General features: G+C 41.0%; 1 protein-coding gene across 7 annotated transcripts in view; it reads left to right on the plus strand.

Annotated features, from left to right (window-relative positions):
• The first annotated feature begins 2,083 nt into the window (after positions 1-2,083).
• The window catches only part of LPIN1 (lipin 1), a 58,199-nt gene continuing 39,314 nt past the window's right edge, over positions 2,084-20,968 (plus strand). For 2 of the 7 annotated variants that reach the window (XM_050972664.1, XM_050972665.1), the window contains exons 1-2: positions 11,669-11,696; positions 20,167-20,385. In XM_050972664.1, the coding sequence (XP_050828621.1) occupies positions 20,371-20,385 (15 nt within the window). In that variant the 5' untranslated portion in view covers positions 11,669-11,696; positions 20,167-20,370. Of the gene's footprint in view, positions 2,207-3,467; positions 3,549-11,627; positions 11,697-20,166; positions 20,386-20,968 lie in introns of those variants that run through there. The other 5 variants (XM_050972660.1, XM_050972659.1, XM_050972661.1 and 2 more) reach the window with 5 other exon arrangements.

A 20,968-nucleotide genomic window follows, 5' to 3' on the forward strand; every position in this document is an offset into this window, starting at 1 on the left:
TTCAAGACTCTGGTGCAATCCTTAGTAGCATGTTCCAAGTGCAAGATATTGTCATGAACAGAGAAGGCCTATGTGCCAGACATCTTTGTCTTCCTCTGATTGTGCCACCTCAAGCTTGCTTGTCACATCCCCCACATGAAATTATATTCTAATTACACATGTACCAGAGTGTGTGAGTGTAATTACCAGTGTAATTAACAGTAATGGAACCCTTAAGAACTGGACGTACCAGAACTAGGTGAATTTATTTCTGTTGTGCTTGTTTTGCTATTTCTGATTGCTCCCTATTTGTAATGGTTTCATAGTCTTTCTTCAAATGGAAGAAAATTCTGAAAAAGTATCATTTTACACCTTTTCTATTTGCTCAGTAAATTTCTACAGAGTATTCTGGGTGTCATATAACTTGAGAATGACAGAGAGCAGAATGTTTTTCCTTTTTTCCTGGTGAGCATTTTTGCTTGAAAAATGTTGAGATTTGAATATGAGGGAATATGGGTATTTTGAGAAGACACCACCAGCAAATCTGGCCATAACTTTTCTAGGCAAGAAAGAGAAATCTTTCAAATTATTTGTTCATATCATCATCATCATCATCATCATCGTATTTACTGATCCTGTAGAGTTAGTCTTTACAGTACAAAATTTCACTATGGAAGAAGAAGTATTATAAAATGCACTTCAGAATTTCTCTTGAATAACTTTTCCTTTTATTTATACATGTCCCTTCATCTCCAGCAACACTGAAAGCTTAGCCTACTTAGTGGGTATTAATTAATGTCAATAAGTCTTGCAACTGTGGCTTCTTTAAAAATGAAATCACCATTCACTCCTACTTCTGTGTGTTCATAAAGAGGTTGTCACAGTAATTGTCACCTCAGCTGTGGGCTCTGTCTCTGGAAGTACAGTCACACTGCTGAGGACCCTGTGCTGCCTGTCTGCAGAGGAATTACTCATGGAAAATACTCATGCCTCTGCTATGCAGACCCTGAGCACCAAGCTGCTTCAAAGGGGCTGAAGTGTGCTCCTCTTGCTCTATAGAACTGCTTTTCCTGTCCTACTGGGTACTAGAGGTCTTCCTGTACCATGAACACATCTAGGGATCATGCCATATGAAAAGATGTTTGGCATCCACATCCTGCAAAAGAATAAACAGACACTGTTGTGGTCTATGCCTCTTCAGAGCTCACAGAATTTGCTGGATTCAAAGTTCTCTCCATCTGATGATACAGATCCTACTAGCAGAGGACTAAACCTCTCTGCAAAACCCCTGAAAACTGAGGTGGTGGAACAAAAATTGAGAAAATTTCTCAGTCCAAATAAAAAGTGAGGATGACACAAAGGAATCTTAGGAGAGTTACTCATTGAAGCTGGATTTTAAGGACAATGGCTGAGGCCTATATATATTAACTTCTGTGTATGGTTAATTAACTACATTATTTTCCATTATGTTTTGTTTCTTTCAGATTCCATTGATGAAAGATCCTGGTTGGATTCGAAATGTCTGGACACGCAATCTGAATGTAGGAATTTAATTGTTCATTTGCTTTTTAACTCCCACGCTTTAGAGCAGGCCCAGCTTGAAGCCCAGTGGTCTTTGGTAAAGCAGAACGAGGAGTGGTTAATTCTTGCCCACTTCCTGGTACCCAATGCAGAGTGTCCAAGTGTCACTCTTTGGACACTGTGTTACTACATGTCACCACTATAATGTGATGTTATTACTCCTGTGAAAGGCTGGGTAGCTCTGTGAAACTGGTGGCCCTCATATGTGGCCAGTACTAGCAGGATAAGGATAAACATAACAGTTTGGAAATTTGGCACTTGACCTGCACAATAAGCACAGAGTGAGCAAGCCAGCGGCAAATGTGAGATGCAAGACATGTCCCAAGCCAGGGAAAACATGCCCAGACATCCCTGCTGCTGCTCTCCTGGAAGGCAGAGAGCACATCTGTGAGGTGGTGATCTTGGGACACAGCCATGGATTGACAGAAGAACCACTCAGGAGAAGGAATGAGAGGGGGAGAACAGCACTTCCCATATCAGTTCTAGAACTGCCACTGATGAATGATTGGTGGAGGAGGCAAAGAGGCAGATCCAGGGAACAACCTGATGCTTGCCTAAGTGACTCAGGACTCTATTCCTCAGAGTGACCTACTCTTACAGTGATGGTGGGGCAGAGTATTTAGAGGCTGACATGATGAAATCACAGGTAAGTCCACAGCATTTCTACCCAGCACCAAGCAGAGCTGTGCAATCACATCCGCCTAGCTGAGCTGTTGGAGCCACTGTCCAGCTCTGTGTAGGCTTCACAGAGGAATTAGCCTGGGTGGAGTGTGATGTTAGCATAGCTACACTGCTAGCTCATGTAAATCCCACCTGAGGGTTCCAGACAACCTACACAGTGCAGTGTAGGAGATTTTTATGCTTTCCAGAGGAATTTTCCTGATCTGGAAACCTGTGGAGACTTGCTTGTAGCTTGCTGGTGTGAGAGCTGGTTGGCAGAGCCTGGCAGCCTCTCAGTTGGGTCTGGCAGATGTAGGAAGGTATGTCTGCTTCAACAAACTGAGGATCAAACCTTCATGCTGAGCTTGATATTAGCAATGTCACTTAAACTGGACAGCTAGATAAGCCAAGCAGGCAGTCTGAAATTAGGATGGGGTTGGTTGCTGTTGGCAGGAGTTGGGTTTGGACATGCAATTCAGTAGCTCTGCGTTGCAGACAGAAAGGTATCTGGGAATTCAAAATTCCAGTAAAATAAACAGAGAAGGAACTCCAATTAGCAAAGGACAGCATAAAATGTGAAAATTAAACACACGTGAAGTCATTCTACAGATGCGATCTTCTCATTCCAAACTTTGGGAACATTCAGATCTGCATTCAGGCGAGAATCTGAAATTTACAAGAACATCTGTTGTGTACCAAAACATGCCATGTGAACTTGTGATGAAACTTTGAAAGAATGGAGGATGATACATACTTGCAGTAAGATTATACTTTAAGAAGGATCAGGTTATGCGTTATTTGGGCAAAATTTTGAATTTTTAAAAATGTATCAGTACTATGGTTTTTGCCCTGAACTTTTCATAAGCTAGAACATAAATATATGAAGAAGAGGAGGAGGAATTTTGTAATTCTAATGACTAATGATAAAAAAAATCTTAGAGATTGTGCAAATAAAAGAGGTGTTTGCACTAAACTGTGCCAATATCTGCAGAGAGAAGTCAGCAGTATGAAACAAAAAGTGAGAAAATCATATCAGGCTGAATCTGCCACAGGAAGCAGAATGACACAGAACAAATAATTGACCTGGACAAAGTAGATAAGCAATAAGCATGATCCCACGCAAGCAACATGAAAAACACACAGGGTGAATGAACTCGGCTGTCATCTAGGGCTGCAGGGGAGTGACATCTGATATCACTGGGATGACTGCACAGTGAGGCTTTTTGTTAGTGCCCAAATTGCAGTGTGGGGCTTGGAATGGGGAAAACGGTGTCTGAAGAGCTCACATGAGAAGCAGACATGTACCTTGACATGACTCTGACCTACCTGTGGGTATGACTTTGTTTTTTATTCTATTAAGTAGGATTATTTTCTTTGTTTTCTGACCAGTCCTTTGTCTCTTCTTGTACTATGGCAGAGCTTGATACAAAACATTGCTTTCCTGTTCCTAGTCTTGCTCTAAAAAAAAAAATCTTCACCTGTTTGCAACAATGAGCAAACCCTTTGCTTGTGTAATACAGAGTTCACTGGCTTGAAGGGGATTATATTGCTCTGTCTGAACTGAGCACCAGGCCCGATACTTTCAGACTCTGAATTCACTGGGATGGGAATTCTCTTTGTGCATGATACGACCAACACAATGTGGCTGATGTGTGAGTAATAAAATAAGCTGATGTTGTTTTTGTGGGCAGCAGCTGCTAGCTTTGAGAGACTGTGCACGGTATGTAGATTTGTCTGAAGTAGATATGAAATGAGGGTAGCAGGAATGAGGCAAAGTACCTGATGAATTCTCACATTTGCATAATGGAATATGGAATGCATACAGGCCACCAGGACTAAGGTTTTCTGTTCCAGGACAGTCTGGACCTAATGAAATAGATTTCCCTAATTTCAAGAAAGTATAATATTTCCATAGATTAAAACAAAGTGCTTGTTTTAACACACACTTTATGGAACAAGGATAAATTATTTTCAGTGTGTCAATTCCTGAATGCACCTGTTTTCTCAAAACATTTCTGAAACATAATGTTTTTAAACAATTCTTGCATGTATGCACAAGAGCTGGTAAGCTTTATGCAAACAGTGAAGAGGAATACATGGAGATAGAATTGACCCATTTATGTGTAAGGGCAGGACCTAAAGAGCTACATGTAGAGCAGGCAGGCTTGATAATACATTTATTTATAGTATCTTAATACTGGACTGACTAAAATGGTTTCAACTTTCTCAGTTCGACACTGAATTACATTTCCTTCTGATGAGTCATTGCCTCCTGAGAGCCATTCAAACACATCATACTTTGTGACCAGATTATATAGACATAATAAACACCTCTTTAAGACAGGTGCATTTCACTTGCAAAAACTGTTGTGCATTTTAGACTTCAAGACTCTTTTATACTGAAGTTTTCATTAGAGTAAAATTTTAATTTTTGCTCAGCTTTCAACATAAAAATCAGAGAAAATCAGCAGAAATCAGAGAAAAAAATCCTTTATTTCAAACCACAGACTACAGTTCCTCCATTGGTTAATATATCCTTTGTCACAGCAAATCTAAATTTAATTTTTTTTTTAAGTAATTATTTTTAGACTGATGGAGATGAAATGTTGTTTAATTATAGTGCTAAAATAACATTTACTACTATGTTCAGGGATTTTAGTGCTATAACACTTCTGGAGAGACTACACTCATTTTGACACTGTGAGTATTTTGAGGGAAGGATTTACTGAGTTACCTGGGACACTTCTACCACTCATAGAAATTTGAACATGAAACTGACATAAAGTATCATTTCCATGATTTTGCAAGCTAAAGACCAGAAATAAATGACAAAGTTCCTGCTTTAACATAACTGACTTACAGGTTCCAGCTAGAATTTTATACAAGTTCTCAGCCTAAATCAGGAGAATGAAGTGCTCTGATAAAAGAAAGAATGCAGTATTTACTGATTAATTACCTAGGCTTGATGAAAATAATTGAAGAGAATTTATTCTCTTGTGATGTGCAGGATTTAATTCTGTGCCTCAGCTTGTTCCTAGGCCTTTCACACAATTTTGATTATTAACTTTATATATAACAATATATTTTTAAAAACAAAAGAGCCTACAATAGTAAGATTGCCAGCTTTTACAGCAACCAGGACTAAAAAGATTATTTGCTTAAGCAAAATATGTTTTTCAACATTATCATTGTTCCATTTAGCTCAAATTTTGCCTGATAAAAATTTATCACAAGAATTCAATGGATGATTGTACTTTTAATTCAAACAAGCACAGTGGCTCAAACTGTAATCACTAAAGTCCTCAATAATGGAATTAAAAGGAAAACACTTCTAAGACAGATTATCCAAATCCAGTATCTCACCTCTCCCCCTGATTCACCCAATACAGAGCCTTGAAGTCAAAGTTTAGAGAGATCTGAAATCTGTGCTGCCAGATTAAGGTGTCTTTAAATTTGGCACAGAAGAAGGAATGAAAAGACAGTGTGAAAAGATCTTAGGGCCAGAGCTCCCTCATACCTCACTGTTACAGAAAGCCCTGAGAAGCGAAAGCAGGAGCCCTTCTCAGCTGGAGGCACAGGACTCACACCTGCTGCAGAGACTGAATTGGGAAAAGTACCGTTTTAAATGTTACACACATTTGTTTAAAAAAAAACCCCAAAAATCTGCTCTATACTGGTTATATTCTGTCACTTCAAATGTTCAAGAAAATTGAGCATTAGTGAGAGGGGAAAACACTAAGTAGTACCGGGTTGCATTATCTCACTTTTTTTTTTTACAGCAAAAGTAATAAACCTTTCTTTACTTTGGATGAAGGGATGAAGATGTGAACTTTTGGGCAGTACCTGCAGAAGCCTTCCCCATCAGTTCACTGGTGAGAGAGACAATAGCCAAAGTCTGCCTCTCTTCCCGACAGGCTGCTCACAATCCTTCATCTGCCTCTTTCTTGAGGGGAGAGCAAAACCATTTTCATCCAGTTTATATGACAGCCAGAACTAATTACAGTACCTGGGAGAGTACAGAATTATCTCACTTGAAAGCCAAGCAAACCTGCTTCTTGTAATGCCAAGCCAGAGACAGAGAGCACCTGCATTCACCAGGAGCCACAGACAGCACAGCACCCCCTCTACCCTAGTCTGCACAGAAGTGAAGAATTTCTCTCTCAGAGAGAAATGGCTAATATGGCTACTTGTATTATAAAACACATTTTAGATACTTCACTCTCTTGGTGGAGTTATAGAATGAACTTCAAGCTGACCTTTATTAGCACTTAATTCTTAGCCCACCAGAAGAAAAAGCTTTACACACAATATCTATTAATACTCTTATTATAATAAGTGCAGCTGTTATTTCTTCGCTACCTACAGTTTGCCAGTAAGGTGGAAACAACACAGTGTACTAATCAAGATATTCAGTTTTACAATCCCCAAGCAATAGCTTTCAGAACCTATTTGCAAGGATAATTTGATATTGGTAGGCACTCTGATCTGGAAATTTCAGACATGAGGCTGAAAGAAAAGCAACAAACTTCTCAACCAAAGGAACTGGTTTCCAAATATCTTTCTCCTCTTTGGGATTAAGATTGCCATTTCAGTTTCCAAGCATTGCAGGTACTGTGAAGAAAAGATTATTTCCTGGGAAACAGACCAGCTTTGTTTGAAGTTCTCAAAGCATGTTTTGTACTATTTTGTTCTGAACAAATAATACCAATGATTTTGGTTTGCTGTGCTTTGAAAACAGTATTCTGGGCAGAAACTTTGCTGATCATGCACAGATATACTGGACTGATGAAAAGTTAGACTTTGGGCTGGAAGGCATTTTGTCCAAACAGGATGGATGAGCTTTGTTATGATATCTCATTTCTTGTATGTGTGTGCACTTAGACACTAGTATGTATTTTACCTTAGCAAGATACAGGTCTGTGTTTGAAAAAGCATATGCAGGAATTGTGGTCTTGGCTGAAGAAAGAACATGTTGATGATTTCACTGTTATATCCTTAACCTCACATTGCAATTGCTTTGCTTTATCAGGGCTCAAGATTTTCTAAGCTTTTTAAGAATATATTTAGAGAGCTCAACTGTGGCTGTTTACAGATTTGGAGCTAAATTGCTTTGAGATTGGACTGATACAAGTGTAGCTCCAGCAGGGTTGATATATTTAGCCTCTCCTGTTCCTAATTTAAATACTCCTACACTCTTCTGCTTTGATGATATTTGGATCATAGGAGTCAACAGAAGTCTCTATTTCTCAGTAGCCAAGTATTTTGTAGCAGAAAAATGACCTTTGACTGGGGAGAGAGCTGCTGGGATATAAAGGAAGCATTGAGGTTCTCATGGGTTTGCACGGTTGGATGTGGATCTAGAAGAAAAAGAAAGGCTTTTCTGAGAATCGTCATCATCAAGACTTGTTATATTCTGAGAAGCAAAAAAAAGACTTGTGTAGTGGTTCATTTGCTAGAAATCCCCCTTCCCTCTTTTTTTCAGTGATGGGGAGGAAAGGGTGTATCTGCCACAAAACCAAGTCCAAAAGTACTTGGTTCAAAATCAAGTTTGCCTATGCAATGCATGTCGATGGCATGAGAGATGCTATCACTACAGATGAGCATTTTGGTACATGATCAATGCCTCTTGCCCTGCCTCTCATTCCAGCTGAAACAGTTCCTGGGAAATTGCAATCCCGCATTTGATCATTTGACAAAATAATCCTCTCAGTTTTGCTTTTCACTGGTCACTGCCATGCCTCATTATTGACTGAAACTTTATTCTACTTCCAATGACATCACAGTCCTCTATGTCATCATCTCACCTCTTAACACAGAGGTCAAAGAAGAAGGATAAGGAAATGATGTCAGAAGTGTATTTGTTGGGAAACTGTCAGCAAATGATTACAATACTCAGGAACTGTGATGATACAGAAAGCAAAATCCCAAAGCTAAAGCTGTCAAACTGCAAGGACCTCAGGGGGACAGATACAAAGCAAAAGCAGCAGCACAGTCAAAATTGGTAAGATGCTAAAGTCAAAGGGGGGAGGGAGGGAATGTTTTAGAAATCTCTGCAACTAAGTAACATCTATGTATACTTTTATGAATTGGTCTCAAATCAAGCACTTAGAGGCAGATTAAATGCCATTATTTAGAAGCTGCAACAGCCTGCACTACTGTGCCTTCAAATGAAGGATGAATTGAAGTACTAGATAATTGTAATTGAAGGAAAAAGGAAAAGAAAAAGAAAGGGGGGAAAAAAATTCAGTAGCTTATCAGAGGCAGCTGTAGGTACTGTATAAAAATATCTACCCAAGAGAGAAATTCCTTTGTTAGGATGGTGAGATGTTTAATCAGGTAATTACAGAGTCAGTCAAGCTGCTTTTTGATGTTTACACTGGAATAAAACTAGATCAACTCTTAATTTACACTGTGTGAGCTACTCTAAGTTTATTACTTATATAAAGAATGTCAGCACAACTCCAGAGCTATCTTTGCTTATACGTTAATTATAAACTAAAAGCTAAAAGCTCATTAAATCATTTTCGATTTACTGAATAATTTTTACCTGCACATTGGGCATTCATTAATAATTGCAGACATTCAGAACCCAGGCCCTGTGTGTCTGAACGTCAACCCTAGTTTTAGTGGGGGAAAAGCCAGACATTACTGCTAATGCACAATGGTTTGAATGGTTATTTTGCTCACTGGCAACATCTTTGCTAGTAAAATCTAGTGTCCTAAGATAGAATTTAAGGCTTTTCCCCCCCTTGCTTGGACTTATGTAATTTCTTCTAGGAATCTGTTCTTGTATTTTATTAATCTCTTCCGTGCTTGTCAACTCTTTTAAAACCCAGTTTTATTAATTTAGAAGACTACACAACTCAACTCTCTTCATAAGTGTCTTTTCATAGTAACTGCTAGAACTCCACTGTGCCAGATCTATACAAACACGGAGTGAATACATAATTTATAAGGTCTTTGAAACAAGAATCAGAGTTAGGTAATAATGAATTCATGTACATTGACCATTAAAGGAATGGAAATAAAAAAGTCCATGAGCAGGTCCTTCAAAATTTTGTGGACAGTTTCAGATCAAACCTTGGTAAACAAACATCTGTTGACCAATATAATGCCTACAGAAAGAAAGCTGTCAAAGGCGAAACCTTTCAGGAAGAAAACAAAAATACTTCAGAACTTCATAATTCCTGAGTGTGTTTTGGAAATGACACTGTCAGGTACTTTGCTCTTGCTAGGGCTACACTCCCTCTGCCAGCTAGTCTGTGGGTAACTCCAGATTATTTTTTAGGAACCATCCCTGACTGTACTATCATCCAAACTCTGCACTGGGCTGAGTCAAATCCACAGCCATGACCATGCTAAGGCCTGAACAATATCAAAGTACTGGATATGTACTAGTGTTTGGTCCTCTAGACAGAACTAATTGAGAGCAGTTATGAGCTGAAGTGCAGCACAAGTAAGGGTTTCAGAATGAGCTGGCAGAGGTTGTTCCAGGGAAGTAATCTGAGAAACACCACTCTGCACACTCGTCACACCATGAATTAGAGTGAAAAAGCACAAAAGGATGGTGCCCTGTTCATAAGGGAAGCTCACTCTTGCTGTGCAAGCATTTGGCACTTCCCACAGCATGTTGTGTGTATTGTGGCTGTATTTATTCTGCTCTGTAGGAAGAGAAAACATGACCTTGAACATGGAGTGATTTTAAATGTGGAGCATTATTCTGTGGGCTATTTTACATCAAGCAGCAGATGGTTGGACATAGTAAGTAGCTAAACATAATATAGTACTTCCAAAAATGAGAACCTAGCTTCTGGATTTCTGAAAGAAGCATGGAAGGGTGGGTGTTGTTGAGACTGTGGAAAGACAGTGGTTTTGATTCAATATGTTATGATCATATTTTGACTTTAACATAGTAGCAGAAGACCATAGTGGGCCAATATGTGAGAGGAGACCTTCCAACTAACATGGATGGTGATGACCTGAGATTTCCACTCCCTTAGAGGGAACACAATATGGGACTGTATTCCACAGAAATGTGGTGGGCAGAGCACTGGTATGATCCACAGTCAACACAGATAAAGCTTCTAGTATTAACAGCCATGAGATTATTTACCAACATTTCTCATTGCCTATTTACTGCCCACTGGCAGGAGATTAGATATGAAATGCCTGGGAAATGAAACTGCAGTTGTGTAGTACTTTCTCTGTGGCAGTAAGTATACACCTTTCCTTGTCATGCCTGGGCAGTATCTTCACTGACTTTTCTGTTCTAAACTGAAGTGTACTCATTAGTGAAGCTGTGTAACCAGGAATGGAGGAGAGAACAAGAGGTTGGGATTGGAGTCTGAGTTTGCTCTGGGTCCTATCACTCAGTGGCTCTGTCTTAGCTGCGAGCTGTACAAAGACTGGCCAACATAGAGAGACAACTAAGAGAGCTATAGAAGGAAGATGTGTCACAGAAAAACAATTTGAAAGATTACAATCTGGTGATAATCTAGAGAAGATTCCACTAAGATTGCTTTAGAGTGTAACCAAAAATTTAACAGAAATAGAAGGCTTAATTACTCTAATTACTCATTACTCCTCCCCAGCTTCAGCTGCTTGTACAGTTTGAGGACTACAACACAGAGATGCTGGAAATCCAGCTCTCAAAAACTTATTTTCAGGCTTAAAGCGAACAGAGTGCTTCAATAATGACCCTTTGATCAGTTTTTGGTTGGTTGGTTTTTGGCTTTTTTTTTTTTTTTCTGTGCAATCTTTGTCATCTTTTATTCCTCCATGTTATTCCGTTTCCTGTTTATTTGTAATGGACATAGCACCACCCTATCCTGAGTTCTGTAAACAGGACTTCAAAAGGCCTGGAAGATTCCTTCATCAGTTTGTTTTTAACATGGGCATCCACCTCCCTTTTTAGCTGTGTAAGGCGGTCAGTGCAAAGAGAGGTTACAATATGGTTTACATACAAGGAAATCACTATCAGGTGGAAAAGCTTTATTTCATCGCATTTATTTAAAGCGATAAAGCGTCTGACGCTGACAGACGTCTTCCCGATGGTGATGAATACCAGGCTCTGGCAGCCCAAGGGACGCCTATCGCGGCCCTGCCTTTGCTCAGCTTGGGCCGAGCGATTCCCTCTCCCACTCTCCGTTTTTCCCAGCTAGGAACCTGACCCGCCGGCGGCCGCGGGATCACCCCACACCACCGCGCCTCGGCCGCGGGATCACCCCACACAACCGCGCCACGGCCCCGCCCCGGCCCGCGGCGGCTGCGGCAGCTCCGGCCCCGGCGGGCGGGGCTGCCCGGGCCCGCGCTGTGCCCGGGCTCCACCGCGCCTTCCCCGGACCCTGCGCTGCCTCCTCCCGGCCCCTCCTCCGGGGCGGCACCGCCGGGCGGCCCCAGCGGTTCCGCGGCGTCCCGCGGCCGGCGCGCACAGAGGCGGCGGCGAGCGGAGCTGCTGGAGCCGGCCCGAGGCAGAGGTGGGTGCCGGGGCTCTGGCGGCCTCTGCGGGAGGAGGGAGGCCCTTCCTCCTCCGGCTGCCCGCGGGCAGGGCAGGCAAGGCCGGGAGCTGCTGAAGGCAGCGGGTCCGTCCGGCCTGGGCATCCTGATGGGGCTCCGGGCGGCTGCCCGCGTCCCCTGCCCGCATCCCCTGCCCGCATCCCTTGCCCGCCTTTCCTTGCGGAGCCGCCTGGCTCTGGGCAGTGACAGCTGTGCTTGGGTTGCTGGACGCATCGTGGCTGGACACTGCTTTGTGCACGGGATTAGAGGGAAGATGTGATGCTTTCCAGGTCCCCTCAGAGGGAGGCACCCTGCGTGGGGATCTCGGTTTTGGGTCCGTCCGCTGCCGAGCTCTGTGAGCTGGTGGTGGCCAATGCCTTTCTATGTCCTGCTGCTGCTTCCCCTTTGGCTTTAGGCATTTTGCTTCTCTTTGCCTGGCAGCTGCTGATGCAAATCGCTGCATTATGCCTCTGTTTCACTAATACTTTCCCTAAGCCTGAATAACGACAGCAGTAACAGGACAGAGGGATTTAATGACATAGCAGAGCCTGGCTAGCAGCAATGCAATGGCTACCCGGGAAACGAAACTTTCAGAGATATTTTGTGTTTTTTTAATGTTACCCCCCCCCCAACAGTTTTTATTTTTCTATTGATTAGAGTATCTCCTCTTCAAGAAGCAAATATACCTTCTAGAAGCAAAACTAAAAGCAAATGTGTCTTGTGGGGAGGAGACAAAGCACTGCAATATTGTTATCCCTGTCAAATAGAGGAATTGTGTAGAGGTAGTATCCCAGCCTTGATGTTGCAGACCATTTAGCAGATAATTTTTCTTTTCACATCATAAACCTTGATACATCTTTTGCCCTCTGATTTGGCTCCTAGTTCAGAGGGTGTTTGGAAGTGGTTTATTTTCTGGATAGCTCTATCTGTGTCCCTGCCTCTGCTGTCTCAGGAAGCAAACACTGGTAAATGCTCAGTGTACACACACTGTTAGAAGTTAGATAAATAGGTGAACTCCTATTAGAGTAAAATGAACCTGCTTCCATTAAGAGAATTGGAGAAAAACTGGGGAGACAGTGAAGGCAATCAGATGGAAAATGTTCAATATAAATATGTTATGATTTTAGGCATAAAGTCATGGAAATAGTTTCTAATGGTTTTAGATGATTTCTGCTTTTCTTATAGCTCCAGGTCACTAAGGCAGATAGACTACTTGATAATCTGCTTACCTGATGCAATGGGGCCTGTTTGTAAGGGAATTGGGCAAGTTTTAGTCCTTGACCCTTTTCCATACCTGAACATGTGCAGATGTACAGATTTGTTTATCTGTGAACATATATATATACACACACAGCAGTCATCAAAACCAATTGAAATACAGTAAAAGCTTACTTTAAACTCTAAAAATGCAGAAAATATAGAGTCTAATGAACAAATTTGTTTTCCAGTCCTTTTGAGAGAAAGCGTGCCAAGTCATGTGAAGTGTCTGTATAGAGTAGAACTACTGCTGTTTTTCCACTCTGATTTATGTTCCCTCACTGACAGAACAGTAGCACAGGACAGCACAATACATGACTTACCATGTATTCTCAGCTACTTCAAAAGTTCTTGGTTTCAGGCATCAGTTTGTACTTTTAAATTTGTTGTAAAGTTTGAACTCCTTTATGTAGGGTAAGTCCAAAGGGGTCCAGTCCCTCTGTACATTTCCTCAAAGCATCTCCGTGAGGAGAGAAGCACTGTACAGTTGGGAAGTTTAGGTACAGTGAGACCAAGGAAAATGTGGAAAGTCTCCCAAGTCTCTGGGAAAGGAGAAGACAAGTCTTGAGATATGATTTCAGGACTGCCTGGAATTTCCAGAGGTGTCCCTTGTACTGTGCACTGCTGAGTCTTAGTTTCTCTCTTTGTTTGGTAATAGCAATTGTATGGGTCAGTGGTGAGTCAGATCATCCCATTGATCTAGCTAGAAATTATTTTTCCTGGCTTTAGTGGTGTTACTTTTCAGTGCTGACAGAAGGGCAAGATTTAGGAGAGTGGGGAATGTGCATCTGGGAGGTTGGTGTGGGGGCTGTGGTTGTACCCTTCAACCAGCCTTGAAATAATTTTTCTGGACTCCTGGGTACCAGTTTGATACCCTGACTGTGGGGCTTTTGGCCAGTTCTCCCTTTGTTTGAACATGGGGATTCAGTACATGCAAGTTTTGAGTCTTCAGTTTGAATTTTTGATTTTAGCTGCTCTCAAGAAAATACTCTGTCCTTTACAGGGACTTAATGAAGTATTGCACCAACTAAAGTTTTAACAATTTGAAATACAGTGCAATTCCAAAACCAGATGAATAGTCATGTCATAATCAAAGTCCATGACTATGAGTGAGTGTGAGTGGGTGGGTTCTTGGAGGGACAGGCAGCTTGGAAGATAAGTTTGACATTTGATCCATTTGACTCTTTGGCTGTTGTAAGAAGTCACAATTTTTGGCACTGGCCTTGGGTAACTTGGAATAGAAGTCAAATAGTTCCTAATAGAATTAAGCCCGGAATAATCCCAACCCTGAAATATTTCTGGAGGTTTGACTGGCAGGAAGCACAATGCTCTTACTCTGGTGTAGAGCCAGCCACAGGCTGAATTTTGCTTTCTGATGTGGGACATAAAAGTGAGCTGCACCTGTCTCCCAACTGACCAGATGTACTGTCAGATCACCTGCAGGAATGTGGTCTGCCCCATGCAGCTGTGACTGTGGGGAAGTCTGGAACAAATGTGAGTATAATTGGATTTGGACAGAGTTTGCCCTCCTATTTACAGAATAACCAAAGTCACGCTGCTCAGCAGAGTGCTCTGGAGTTCTCCCTCAGCAACTTGTCCACACTGGGGTCATGGCTGCTTATGGCTCCCTTTCAGGTCATGTGTCCAGGTTTCCTTTCCCAGGAAAAAAGAATATGCAAGGAGAGTGTTTGTCTGTGTCTTTCTTGGGTGAGCCTGGCCTGCTGCAGTTGGGATATAGCAACAGTGGTAGACCCTGCTTGCAACCAATGGGAGCTGCACCCTCTGAGATAAAAGCCTCAGTAACTTGCCCAAAGTTATGAGGGGGTCTTGTAGGAAAGTGGAGCTCTAAACAGAAATCTCCCAAAGTCCTGTGCAATGTCTTCATGGCTCCTCCAGAGAAAGTAAATCCAGGCTCTGATTTTACTTTGGAAAATGCACAATTTTGGGGTTCTGCCTGGGCACTTACTCAGAAAGGTGTGGTGGGAATTTATGGCAGTGACATTAGGTTGGATTAATGTCGGAACTCACAAATACTTGAAAAAGGCTTTTGAGAGTTCTTAATGCTTTTCAGTTTCCTACCTTAAATGCCTTAAAATATTAAAGGATTTGAATGTGACAATCAAACAGCATTAGTGACTTTACAGTGAGTTGACAGCTTACTACTAGGCAAAAGTACATATTTTAAAAATGATAGAATGATAGTTATTAAGAGCTTTTATAGTTAAGAAGTCAACGTTACTATGGATGTTGCAGACATGAAGGGCTAAGATTCATTTTGAAAATATTAATCTAGAGAATCTTCATCTGAAATATTTTATCTCCCTTACCTTTTTATCAGTAATCTTTTTTAGAACATTACCTCTGAAACTGTTTTTCATGGTAAAGAATATGTCAATAGTAAAATTCCATTTGTTGCAGTAGGGGGATTAAGTGTTCAGTACTGCAGAAAAAACTGAATTTTTTCAGAGTCAGGACTAGAAATACATGATAAGCAGTAAAAGAGTGTTCATAAGCACTGACTTTGAAGTATTATAATTTACTTACTATTTTTTGTAAATGAATAATTTTCTTGAAGGAACCACTGTCTGATTCTTAATTATAGTACAGTCCCTCAAGCTTTACATCTTCAAAACAGAAACCAAGGGCAGGTCAGGGGACCAGACCAGGTTTGGAAAATTTTCATAGTTTTAGTGTTAGCAGCGGAGGTGCAGTGATGTATTTTAACTGAACACTGGCTCATCAGTTTTTAACTTCCCTTCACCATTTCAAAACACTTATGGAAGTTCTTAGGAGGAAAGTTGATTTGTTTTGTGCTTATGCCCATCACTTCAGCCATGGACCAGGGTCTCATCATCATATCAAGTATTAAAAGTGTAACTGAAATATGTGTCTGTATTTTTGGTGGGTTTTTTTGTTTGTGCTATGTTTACCATTGCTGTAAATCTTCCTCTCCTGGCCTACAAAGCCAATCCACAATCATAACTATAGAGCCTTAGGAAAGGGGCTGAAAGAGAACTCATTCTGTGTGACTAGACCAGCTAGCACCATCTATTCTACAAAGCTCTGTAAAGCTTTAAAAGAAGGTGACTGCTTCTCAACTGGCCATGGTAGTAGTGCCCAATCCATCTTAGCTCCTTAGCTGTGCCTTAGAATTGCTGGGAGAGTGCTTATTGGCCTGTGCCTAAAAAAAGCAGATTTTGAAATTTAAATAGATTCAGTAGAGATGTCCAGATTGTAATGGTCAGGCCTGTGATGGGATATGGGTTGATTTGCTGCCTTGGGTGCAGGTACAGCAACAATGTCTTTCCTGAAGGTTGCAGTTGCCTGTTACTAAACCAGTCCCAGCAAATGTTTGTCCTGTTTTCAAAATGTTCTGCATTGGAAATTTCATATCTTCCAGAGGAAGTGTGTTTTACTTTTTAATTACCCTTACAGCATGCCACCTAAATCAACTGTCTGTTTTTTAGAACATGTTGAATGGCACTTGCATCCCTTAGTAATTTGGATATGTGTGGATATCTAATCTATTATTCATTAATGTTGTGGCACCTGATGAGACACCAGGTATTGCAAAAGGAAAAAAGGCATTTAGTTCCTATGATTTTCAGTGCTTTATTTTGAAAATGGCAGTAAAGAAAGATGAAATTGTAAGTGGAGGAGCTGAGCTATGAAAAAATCCCCAGAAAAACAAACAACCAAAACCATGCCACAAGGGGTACAATTACTGGCTTTTCCAGTGGAATTAGGACATAGTCTGGTGTACCTGTATGAAAGAAGTGGATTATCTAGATGACAGTGTGTTTGATCTTACTTGTGGCATCCAGAAGAGTGGGAACTTAAAGAATTATTTATTTTGTTAGGTCAATCTTTGCTAAGTGAATAAATCAGTTAATAATAAGGGAGATCACCAGCTATTTATTTTTAACTTATTTTTCCACATGATGATAAATTCTGAAAAATGGCTGCTGTTTTTAACTATCAAAAGAGTTGGAAATTTTCTAGGCTTTCTGGAAGGTGATGCTAGTTAGATTTACATTTAAAATTATACTAGAAAATACCTTTAATTTTATAGTAGATGCAAAATGTAGAGCTGTGAAATGTCTTCTGGCAAAGTACAAAACCCAAACTATTTGAGAATCCTGACAAAAGCAGTACAGACTGTTCTCACTTGCAAGCTTAGATCAAAGGATTCTGAATTTTCCCAGCAAAAAAAATATTCTGTACTGTGTCCACTAGCATGGTATGAGAGCAAGAGTTTTACTGAACTGAGTATAATGAACAGGCAGGCACTGGGGGTGTAACCCATGACGTAAACTCGTGTTTACTGCTGAAGTTGTGCTGCCTGCTCAGTAAGTGAAAGACTTTTTGGAGCAGCCAGAGTGAAGTGTTCCTCCAAAACCACATCCAGTCCCTCTGGGGTTTGAGGAGTGTTGGTTTCCTGGAGTGCTGACATGGCATGGGTCAACTTTAGATTCAGAGTACAAACTTACAAACCTCAGACTCCAAACAATCTCAGCTTTTGTTGGCATGTATAAAAGGTAGGATAGAGGTCCTACAACCATCAGAGTCTAATTTCTGAACTCTTCCCCATTTTAACTACAGCATCTTTTGTTCCCTACATTTGAAAAATAAACCCATTTTTGTAAATTTCTTGGGAAAGTGGGGTTTGTGTGATCAGTCTCCCAGTCTGTCTTTGAATTCCACAATGACTTTGTGGCACATGTCAGGTTCAGCCCAGCTTGAGAGAGTGTCCACTACGAGCTCACAGTTGGAATGTGGCACTTTTAAAGGGATAAGAGATTTCCACTGTATGGAGCAAGCTGTGCTGAGCTGTTTGGCCTCAGAGCTTGTGGATGGTGTCCAACTTTTCTAATTTGTGGGTATAAAAATAATCTTTGTGTCCAGTGACAGGGCAGGCAGAGTAGCTACCACTTGTTGTGAGCAAGAATAGTTGCAAAATTCTCTGTTTAGGATTTTAGGAGCCCAGCTGGTGTAACTTGTAAAGAGGATGTGAGTCCTCATGTTTGGATTGTCTGCCCAGAACTCTCCCAGTGGGGGTTTATAGACTGTCCCAGCAGTTCCTTCTCCATCAAGGAAGTCATGGCTGTTTTGTACCTAGAAGTTTTGCTGCTTCAGCAGACCAAGCATTAACTGGGGTGAACTATACTTTGTAATTTTGACCCCAACTGTAGCTGTGTTTGCATTTAATTTAGCTCAATAAGAAATGTGTTTGTTTTTGTGCTTTAGGTTGGAAAAATTGCCAGTAAAAACTGAAGTATTTTTCCACAGGAAAGGGGTAATTTAAAAAATTTGCTTATATCTGTCACTCTGGAGGCTGACTTCTGACCTTAGATTTGTGCCTGTGCCATGCCAACTTTTTCAAGAGTTTAGATGGTGACCCCTGAGATAGTTAGGGGGCTAAGACCTTATGACTTAGAAGCAGAGGCCAAGAAAACTGGTTTTATTTATTCTTCAGAATAATTCTTCTTTTGGAGGGTATAGAGGAAGCAGCTGGAATATTAGAAGTGCACAGTAGTAGGACAAGAGGCGGTGGCACAAGCTGCAACAAGGGAAACTCAGGTGTCATGAAGAAAATTTCCTCTGTGAGGACAGGGATACATACGATCAGGAGAGCAGAAAGGCTGAGAAATCTCCATCCTGAAGACCCTGAGAACTCTGCAGGACCAAGGCTGTGGGCAGCCTTGGGCAGATGTTTGGACCAGGTGACCCTTAGAGGTCTGTTCCAACCTGTTGTTCTGTGACACAGCATAGGGTGCGGCATGAGTTTCAAGTGCTGTTCCCTGTGAAACAGCTTGCCACTACGTTTGCATTCAGGAAGGTGATGTTTCTAGTGTATAATAGGAGCCCAGAAGTGCTGATACCAGTTCAGTGCTGGAGAAAGGAATATAATTGCCATGAAGTTTTTGTGTATCGGTTTTTCAGTAGGTGGCACTTTCTGGATGCCTGAATTGAGGGCTGTGCAGAAACAGTCCTCACTTCTCCAAACACTATGTAGGGATTATTCTTCCATTAGTAAACATCTGTCCTGGTTTTGGCTGAGATAGAGGTTTCTTTCTAGTAGATGGTATAGTGCTATGTTTGGGATTTAGGATGAGAATAATGTTGGTAACATACTGCTAGTTTAGGTGTTGCTGAGCAGTGCTTATGTTATGTCAAGGATTTTTGGTGGCTTGTGCCCTGCCCTGACAGGGCTGCAGGAGCCAGCCTGAGAAATTGTGAGGGGACACAGCCAGGGCAGCTGATCCCAACTGGCCAAAGTGATATTGCATACTGTACACTGTCATGCCCAGAATATAAACTGGGGGAGGAAACTGGCCATGGGCTGCTGATTGTGGAATGGCTGGGAGCTGATTAGTGGCTGGTGAGCAATTGCATTGGACATCACTTGTTCTGTATGTTGAAATTCTTTTCTTCTTTTTATTATAGTTTATTATTACAATTTTTATTACTTTCTCCCCTTTCTGCCCCATTAAACTGTCTTTATTTTAGCCCATGAAGTTTATTACTTTCACTTTTCTGGTTCCCTCACACATTCTGCTTAGGATGGGAAATTGGTTGTGAGCGAGTGTCTGTGCAGTGCTTTGTTGCTGCCTGGGCTTAAGCCATGACAGCATCTTGTACAGTGAATACTTAGAAAATCAAACAGAATTTTTTTTAAATTAGTGCCTAGTTTAGACATAATCTTTTTGTGGTTTCATTCCCCAGTTGTCAGATGGGGAAACCATGATTGCTTTTCAAGGACAATGTAGTGATGACTGCCATAAATAATTCTTCCTTCAGAGCACAGTTTGTGTCCTGACCCATGTATTGCAACAGAAGTAGGGAAGAAAGCAAAGCCTCAGTCCACACAAAGTAGAGGGACTTTTGAAACAAACCACAGGTGAACATTAGTTAATTAGAACAGTGCATGGAAAAAAACTGCCTTAATTGTAGCATTTCCTAAATTTCTGATTTTTTTTACTCTAGTGCTTTCATGGTATTCTTCAAATGGTCTTTTGTTTATAACTGTAAATGACAGTTAAAATTTGGAGCCATCTTACAGCATCTCATACGTCTTTTTTTGTTGTTTATGAAAGAACACAGCTGAAAGAGTCTCTATTGTAGCAGATGCTGCTGCTGTGCAGTGACTGTCTCAGGCTCTGAGCTCAGTTTTGTTCTCATCACCATCAATAGGAGGGAGTTTCAACATTGCCTGCCCTGCAACTGTAACTTCTATTGATGTCCAGGTGCTGCAGTACAGCCTAGCAAAGAACTTGTGTGTGAGTCTTATGCTCTATCCTGCATGCACAAGGACTTGGATGAAACCAGTGTCTTGGAATCTGCAAGAGGGCCTGAAAAAATAGTGAAAACAATAGACACTGGAAGTCTTTAAAACCTATGCTGCTCAGGAAGGTATCTGCCTAAATTCACTTGTATTTTGAGAGCCATTGAAAGACTTTCTTATCTTTTAAGCATGTCTTAATATGCATGTTAGTAATTTCTGGGGGACTAAATATATTGAACAGAACATGTATTAATAATGTGGAAGCAGCAAACTAAATGCTAAATAAATGTGGGAGCAGGGGAAATAAAGCAAATCACTTCAACATAAGTGTAATTTTTAATAAAACTGCAGATACTGTTTGAAAAGGCTGTTTGAAGCAAGAACAGTAAAGTTGAATTGGGAAACAATGTTCAACCTTAATGCATAACTAATGCCTGAATGCATTATAATAACCTTTTAATGGGAGAAATCGCTGTAAGATGGGGAAATAGACTTTGCCTTTAGTGTGGTGCAAAATTAGAGATGCTCGAAGCTATTCACTTGCCCTGCCTTCAAAAGCCTGTGGAAATACACAAAAAAAAAAATGTTTGTGGTGTTGAGGGCCCAATAAATGTTAGAGGAGGAGATGTTTTTCTGGAAGTAATGTTTTTCTCCTCAGAGATAATTGGAGACATTTGAGCTTCAAAGTCTCAAAGTTTGACAGTAGTTTTG

Source organism: Serinus canaria, chromosome 3, assembly GCF_022539315.1.
Source record: "Serinus canaria isolate serCan28SL12 chromosome 3, serCan2020, whole genome shotgun sequence".
Classification (NCBI taxonomy): Eukaryota; Metazoa; Chordata; class Aves; order Passeriformes; family Fringillidae; genus Serinus; species Serinus canaria.